The 8722-nt window shown below is 41.4% G+C and overlaps 1 protein-coding gene across 1 annotated transcript; it reads left to right on the forward strand.

The window, feature by feature from the left end:
• Window positions 1-857: 857 nt before the first annotated feature.
• Window positions 858-7335, forward strand: LOC311027178 (uromodulin-like; the record flags this gene model as incomplete). Its single annotated transcript, XM_084031054.1, has 9 exons — window positions 858-878; window positions 1826-1895; window positions 2737-3051; window positions 3171-3379; window positions 5303-5451; window positions 6025-6264; window positions 6354-6513; window positions 6624-6696; window positions 6797-7335. The coding sequence occupies 9 exons, from the start codon at window positions 858-860 to the stop codon at window positions 6805-6807; spliced, it is 1248 nt and encodes a 415-aa protein (XP_083887180.1). The 3' UTR covers window positions 6808-7335.
• Window positions 7336-8722: the final 1387 nt, after the last annotated feature.

An 8722-nucleotide genomic window follows, 5' to 3' on the forward strand; every position in this document is an offset into this window, starting at 1 on the left:
TTTGCTTTCTCTTCAACCAGAAATTCTTCCAGTGAGACTAGTCAACTCTACCAGCAGCTGCTCTGGCAGAGTGGAGATTTTGCACAATGGACTTTGGGGAACAGTGTGTGATGACTCCTGGGATTTGAATGAAGCTCAGGTGGTTTGTCGCCAGCTGGGCTGTGGCAGGCCTCTGTCAGCACCAGGAAGTGCTCATTTTGGACGGGGAAGTGGAAGGATCTGGTTAGATGACCTTCAGTGTACAGGAAATGAGTCGTCAATAAGTAACTGTAGACACCGGGGATTAGGGTCCCACAACTGTTGTCATATTGAGGATGCTGGTGTCATCTGTGAAGATAACTGTGTACACATCCTTTTTTGCTCAAATATAAATGCAAAATTGTAAACAATCATCATGAATTTCATTGAATTCCACAAACATTGCAGTGACATAGTTACAATAGATTACATGAAAAAGTCCAGAAATGATATTGCAATTTTGCCCTTCCTGTTCACTCATCTGGAAGTCAACAACCTACAGTTACCAAGTGAGTTAACAGACATTTTGCTTTCTCTTCAACCAGAGCCTCGCTCAGTGAGACTAGTCAACTCTACCAGCAGCTGCTCTGACAGAGTGGAGATCTTGCACAACAGCCGTTGGGGAACAGTGTGTGATGACTTGTGGGATTTGAATGATGCTCAGGTGGTTTGTCGCCAGCTGGGCTGCGGTAGGGCTCTGTCAGCACCAGGAAATGCACGTTTTGGACAGGGAAGTGGACCGATCTGGTTAGACAACCTTCAGTGTACAGGAAATGAGTCATCAATAAGAGACTGTAGACACCGGGGATTAGGGTCCCACAACTGTCGTCATACTGAGGATGCTAGCGTCATCTGTGAGGGTGAGTGTGTAGGACCACATCTACATGTTATGTTTGCTCAAATATAAATGCAGAATGGAACATTATTATTAATTCCATTAAAGTTCAAACAATGCAGTCAGATAGTTACAATAAAGTGAAACCCAGTAATTAGTTTGCATTTTTGCACTTCCTGTTCCCTCATATTGAAGTCAACATGTTTTACCTTTGATCGCTGAAGTAATTGGTTAACACAAGCTAAAGATAAATTAATGTTTGGTTCTAAAGCATAAATATCCCGCTGGGGAATGTTGAAGATTTTACGTATTTTATGAAAGGCTGTTAAAACCAACGGGCTCAATGGGATTAATGAACATCATGAGGTTAAACTATCGTCGGCCTTCAACCTTAGTGGTAGTGATGTGAAGTAATGCGATGTGTTTAGCGGTTAAAACATGTAACTTTAGTATCATTCATTTTATTTTCCCAAAGAGCTTATTTTCTACAATAAAACAAATCCAAATGGAAATGACCACATTGGCTTTTTGTAGAGGTAACTAGTTTGATGCAATCTTTTTAATTGGCGTATGTTAATCCTGATCCTTATCCTTAAATAAGGTGCTTAAAATGTAATGAGAATGTACCATTACACTGAAGAAATGTAGCTCTTGTTCGATACTGCAGCAACAGCAATCTGCAGTGGGCATGTGGATTAAGATACATTTTGCTTTCTCTTCAACCAGAAATCACCACAGTGAGACTGGTCAACTCTACCAGCAGCTGCTCTGGCAGAGTGGAGATCTTGCACAATGGACGTTGGGGGACAGTGTGTGATGACTTGTGGGATTTGAATGATGCTCAGGTGGTTTGTCGCCAGTTGGGCTGCGGCAGGGCTCTGTCAGCACCAGGAAGTGCACGTTTTGGACGGGGAAGTGGACCGATCTGGTTAGACGACCTTCAGTGTACAGGGAGAGAGTCATCAATAAGAGACTGTAGACACCGGGGATTTAGGGTCCCACAACTGTCGTCATACTGAGGATGCTAGCGTAATCTGTGAAGGTAACTGTGTACATCTACACATTTTGTATTCTTTCTTTTCAATTATAACTACAGAATTATTATAGGAATAAAGGATCGAGTACAGTTACTTTGAAGAAATTAAGCTTTTGCTGAATACTGCAGCAACTGTAACCTACAGTTGCCATGTGAGATGACAGACATTTTGCTTTCTCTTCAACCAGAAATTCTTCCAGTGAAACTAGTCAACTCTACCAGCAGCTGCTCTGGCAGAGTGGAGATTTTGCACAATGGACTTTGGGGAACAGTGTGTGATGACTCCTGGGATTTGAATGATGCTCAGGTGGTTTGTCGCCAGCTGGGCTGTGACAGGCCTCTGTCAGCACCAGGAAGTGCACATTTTGGACGGGGAAGTGGAACAATCTGGTTAGACGACCTTCAGTGTACAGGAAATGAGTCGTCAATAAGAGACTGTAGACACCGGGGATTAGGGTCCCACAACTGTCGTCATATTGAGGATGCTGGTGTCATCTGTGAAGGTAACTGTGTACATCTACATGTTATTCTGCACAAATAGAACTGTGACTTTGGAAAATATAATTATGAATTTCATTAAATTCCACACACAATTCAGTGACATAGTTACAGTAAAAGACAGAATGAATAAATCCTAAAATCCAGAAATTGGTTTGCATTTTGCACTTCCTGTTCACTCATCTGGAAGTCAAAATGTTTTAGGTATGATGCCTGAAGTAAAAAAAAAAACAGCTCAAAGATTAACGACCAATACACTGAAGAAATGTAGCTCTTGTTCGATACTGCAGCAACGGCAATCTGCAGTGGCCATGTGGATTAAGATACATTTTGCTTTCTCTTCAACCAGAAATCACCACAGTGAGACTAGTCAACTCTACCAGCAGCTGCTCTGGCAGAGTGGAGATCTTGCACAACAGCCGTTGGGGAACAGTGTGTGATGACTTTTGGGATTTGAATGATGCTCAGGTGGTTTGTCGCCAGCTGGGCTGCGGTAGGGCTCTGTCAGCACCAGGAAGTGCACGTTTTGGACGGGGAAGTGGACCAATCTGGTTAGACGACCTTCAGTGTACAGGAAATGAGTCTTCAATAAGAGACTGCAGACACCGGGGATTAGGGTCCCACAACTGTCGTCATACTGAGGATGCTAGTGTCATTTGTGAAGGTATATTTGAGAACATTTTTCTTTAATTTTTTTACTTTTTGAACTTTTTGACATATTGAAGTGAAAGAGTCGCTCCTGCTTACACTTTTTCTTTTCTTGTGTTTTCTCTCGTGTTTCAGAACAACAACCTCTACTCCAGGCCTCTGAGCTCATTTGCTCCCAGTACCAGCTTGAAGTAGGTGTGCGGTTGATAACACTGCTGTCTGCTGGTTTGAACATAGCCTCTGGTCACCTGGCAAGCCCTCAATGGTCAAGCTATAGACTGCGTAATGATGTTTTGTGGTACCAAATGCCACGTCAGGCTGGCATCTGTGGAACTGTATTGATGGTGAGATTAACTACTTATTTATCACCTAATTATTAGTTTATTAAGTCTATTCTATTTACTTGTTTTTCTGTTCTCTTGTACTGGTATTATTCTTCAACCATTCTGTTAATGAAGCCTGTCTTCATCTTGTCTGGTGAGACATTAGGTGTGTATAGACAGAAAGCAAGACAAATCTTAGCTTTGTGTGAAATTGCATACATTTTACCACCCCAAGCTGCCAATGTATCAACTGAACTAAAATTCACAGACTCATTTCCATCTAATTGCCATCTTATGGAATCTTTCCATTGACCTGGTCTGCACCTTGCTTCACATTGGGTCTGAACAAACAACAGGGTGCTGCCGAAAAGAGTCCTAATATAAGTTCGCATTTTTGTACTCCAGCTCTATTGTCTTGAAGTCAATGTTTTTGTTTAATGGGTTACGGGTTTTAGTTTAGATGCCTCTATTTAGGTCTGTGGTGAACACAAGCCTTAAAGATGTTATTGTATTCCCTGATATGAAGATGATTTTACATATCAAAGGCAGTTGCTAACATGTGGCTTAATCAGAGTAATGAACATCATTACGTCAAACACTAGTCTTCTTTATTCTTAATCTCTGGTGACTTGCATTCTCTCCACTGGCCATCAGGAGGCAAAACCTCTGGTTTCAAAAAGAAGTCTGATTGCATGGATGTTTATGAGAAAATGACCCTCCTTCTCACTTTATTTATTATTTCAAACATTATAAACAATGGTTTATGGTCTCAATCTCTAGTTTCAAGTCTACATCATTACAGCATGATGTGATGGTCCCATTTCGAGATTAATAGATGATACAACAGGGTATGCTTTAGGGCATGCCTACCTTGTGATTGACAGATTGCTACAGTCGGCCTCACTACCGTCTCTATCACACTACCAATGGTACAAAGATTACTTTAACATTTAGATGTAAAATTCACCTTGAAAGATTTAAGCAAAATGTAAACAGCTTGGGACCAGAAGCCAGAAGCAGTAAGGTTGCCACTTGGGGTGCCGCTTGTGTTTGTTAGATCGAACCATCACTACTCAGTAGTCCAAATATGGTCACTTCTGGTTGCAAAAATTCCAAGATGTTAGTGGCCAAAATCCTAGATGCAGGAAGCAAAATTCGGATCTCCAGGATTCAAAACCATTGTTCTCAAACCAGACAGACAGTCTATGGCACTGAATTAATTTACCAAATTTGCGTCCATTTGAGTGGTGCATCATACTGAGTCGTTACTAGGCACTGAAACATTACCTTATTTACTCAACAAGAGTCTCAGTAAACTCAGTGTTGATGGACCACTTTACTTACTTTTTGAGTAATGGGGGAGGTAATCATAATGTAATTATTCAGTGCTCGATAGCACCACCATATGGTGCACAACTTAAAATGAGGGGACACAAAAATAGAAATAATTGATAGGTTAATAATGAAGTCAAGATTCATTCTTGGTTAAGTGCTTTTTAGTGCATTATTTAGAAGTTCTCAAGAACTCTGCATTAATAAAAGGACCATTATACGGATTCACAGATAGCCTAACCATGAACAATTATAAGGGATTAGGGATTACCATAGAATTTCCCGTTAACAAATGGCCAGAGGTCAGAGGTTGGGCTGTAAAATGACTTGGCATATAAAAAGGGTGGTTTTGATCAGGAAGTCATCCAGAAGCGTCAGCCATGATATGAACTTGCCCGATTCTCTTTTCCCAACACAGACAATCATTAATGGTATGAGAGGGAGTGTGAATGATTTTACATATCTTAAATATCTTTACTTAAGATCTTAAATGAAGGCCATCCAGGTGAAAGATATTTTCTTCAACCTCCTTGCCATATGCTGGTTTGTAGTTTTACTCAAGGTGACTGATTATAGATCTGACTGGTAATAAATTCCTCTTTTTTCTTTCAGACCAACACCACCCATGCCATGTACTCCAACTCGTTATTTTTCTACCCTCCAAATAACGGCTCCTTCGTTCAACCTGTGACCGTTCCGTTCTCCTGTGTCTATCCCTTGGAAACTATAAGTAGCCTGAATTCTGGAATCAGACCATATCTGTGAGTCTTGTATTTTATTCCTTGTCAATGCCAATGTCAATTTATTAACAGTATATAGCGCATTTACAGACGGGGGCTGCACGGTGGTGTAGTGGGTAGCACTGTCGCCTCACAGCGAGAGGGTTTGTTTCCCGGTTTTGGCTTGGGTTCCTTCTATGTGGAGTTTGCATGTTCTCCCTGTGTCAGCGTGGGTTCTCTCCGGGTTCTCTGGCTTCCTCCACAGTCCAAAGACATGCAGGATGGGGATAGGTTAATTGATGACTCTAAATTGCCCGTAGGTGTGAATGTGAGCGTGAATGGTTGTCTGTCTCTACATGTCGGCCCTGTGATAGACTGGCGACCTGTCCAGGGTGTACCCCGCCTTCGCCCAATGACAGCTGGGATTGGCTCCAGCCCCCCTGCGACCCTGAATACAGGATAAGCGGTAGACAATGGCTGGATGGATGGATTTACAGATGGCTTAGCCGCACCAAAGTGCTTCATAATAAAGTGCACTTAATAGATGAACCTTACTGGATAATAGAATGATATTGCAATGGTGAAATACATCTCTTATTGTCTCTTTCTTAACAGCCACAGGGGGCTCACAGGGTCAGGTCGCCAAGCCTCAGCCTTCATCAGTCTTTTCAGTGACGCCACCTATTCATCCAGCTACCAAGCGGGTAGAATCACCCTGCCAGTGGGCTCTGCCCTGCATATGCAAGTGCTTGTGTCTGGGAGTGATCCAAGCTTCGCTGTTGTTCTGGAGAACTGCTATACCACTTACACCTCAAACCCAGAGGACCTCATGCGACACTTTCTAATTCATTCCAGGTAGGTGTCTCCCCTAATTTAGATGGACTGGAAAATGTGATGTGTTTATGTGTAACGGTCCTAATGACTCAATCTGACATCTTTGCCAGTTGTCCTACTGACCCGCGGCGTGTGTCAGTGACTGAGAATGGCCTGTCTCTCCGTGCTCGTTTCTCGGCCCTCTTCTTCCCTCTTATTGGTGGCCAGCGAGACATCTTCTTCCACTGCAGACTACGCCTGTGTGACAAGAGGAGCCAAAACTGTGTTCCAGTGAGTCAGACGCTCATACTCTCACTCAAAATAACCAATCGGCAGTGGATGGTTTGTATCCAAACGCTGGGTATAGGTGTCTAATCATTCTACTTCCTCTCACCTCACAGATTTGTAGAAGAAGGACATATCGCTCTGTAGGATCAGATGATCTCAATGTCGTCTCCTTCGGACCAATTAATTGTAAGTACAAACTATAATCTAGTATCAGAGCTGATGACTCAGGACTCTGAACTGTATGGAAGTTATAACCATGTTTCCTTTCATCCATCTTTATCTTTAGATGTGGGCTGAGATGTTAACAGATTGAACGGGATGACAGTGCAAAACTATGTCATTTTCTTCAGCTATTGTATGATTTTATAATTCAGTCAGACGTTAGCAATACAATTAAATCACAATCAGTACTTTAATCTGTGTAATCACTCATATTTTACCATTTTACTTGTGTGCAAAAAATGACATGAATAAAAATGTTGCGGACAATGAGGTTAAATACATTGGGGAATTTGTGATAATTATATATTACGACGATATAAACTGTGACAGCGATTGTGATTAATTTTTGTCTCCTGTTTATCCCTCTTATGCAATCCAAATTCTGCCTTTCTAATAGAACATTGTGTATGGGTGTATAACTATCGGTGTATTGCATGCTTTGATATGACACAGGTTAAGGTTTACTGGGGAGCAATATTGGTATACAACTCCACAGATTTATGTCCCCCTAGCCTCTCGGCATAATTGATTTCTCCATTTTCTCCATTAAATTATTTTATTGTCTAATTTCAACTGTCTTGTTAAGAACAATAAAGGTTTTTTTCTGATTTGCACAAAAAACTGTTTTGTCTTTATTATATTGTCTTTTCATAATTATATTATAAAGAGTATTATTGTGACAGTTTACTTTTATTCAAATCTGTGTTATTTATTCTTTTGCTGGGCCCTTGGAGGCACAAGAACTCTACAAGGAGCTAGTGTGACAGACAGAAATATTAATTCATGTTTAGTCAATATTGTAATATTCATGTTTAGTCAATATTTTAATATTCTAGTTTCAGCACATGCAATTATAATTTGGTTCCAGATGTGTATTTGTAATGATCACTGTTAAGACTGTAGCAAATTAAGGGTTAATTGTTCATCTGTTGGTAATGCATCGGGTCTCCAGTAGGGGATCGCTTCTCCCCCTCACTCAATATAGAGACGAGTCAAGGCGAGAGGAGCGTGTCTTTCTTCACATCTCTCCCTCACTCCCCCCTTTTTAAGGGCGCAACATTTTGGAGGCACAGTTGGGATGAATGTGACGAGGGCCAGCTGTCCCAGATAGACGTCCCCGGTGCCAGGAAAGCTACATTGTCCATTCTGCAGAGAAGTAACTTCGCCACACCAACACATGCCACGCTTACGCTTCAATGATGGAAATGGAGTCTTCAGAGATGGAGACTTTGAAACATGAAGTCGGTGGTGCTTTGTACACATTAACAAAAGACAATTTGATTGACATTTGTGATTTTCTATCTATTGCTGGTCGGAAATTTTAAAATGTGTCCGGCAAAAGACATTCTTCCCTCATCTCATATATCACAAGGTATTTAGAGAAGAAGTTGAAGATGAGCATGTCAGAGCTACTGGCCTTTAAAGATAACATTGTTGAGCTGCAACAGGTTGCTAAAAATGGAGCACATGAAAAGGCAACTTTAAGTGAAAAACAGACATATTTTGTTGAAGGGCAGGTCGCTCAGCCTTCAGAGGAAGAGCGATTAGAAAAATAATCACTACAGCTAGCATTAGCGTTATCACTGCAGGAGAAAGCAAAGCACACCAGAGTAACAAAAAAGTCAGTAAATGGGGAAGATAATCGTGTTAACCATGACCATGTCTCTGCTCAGCCTCGGATCTCACTACAGTGGGGTAGAGAATTCAAAATATCAGGCCAGATTGGTAAGCCTGGGCAGAAAATGAAATGAAAATGAAATTCCTGAAATAGAAATAGTTGACACAGTTATACGGGCAATAGCACCAGGTTTACAACTTCGTAGCTATCTGCAGGGTGAAGCCAACCTTACCTTACCCATCTTGAGGAGGATTCTCACGTTCCATTACCAAGAGAAAGGCGCAACAGAACTGTACAAGCATCTCACCTCAGTGGTTCAAAGTAACAAGGAAACTCCAGAAAATGTCCTGATACGTGCCTTAGATTTGAGAC

Source organism: Eutrigla gurnardus (genome assembly GCF_963514095.1).
Source record: "Eutrigla gurnardus genome assembly, chromosome: 2".
NCBI classification, from domain to species: domain Eukaryota; kingdom Metazoa; phylum Chordata; class Actinopteri; order Perciformes; family Triglidae; genus Eutrigla; species Eutrigla gurnardus.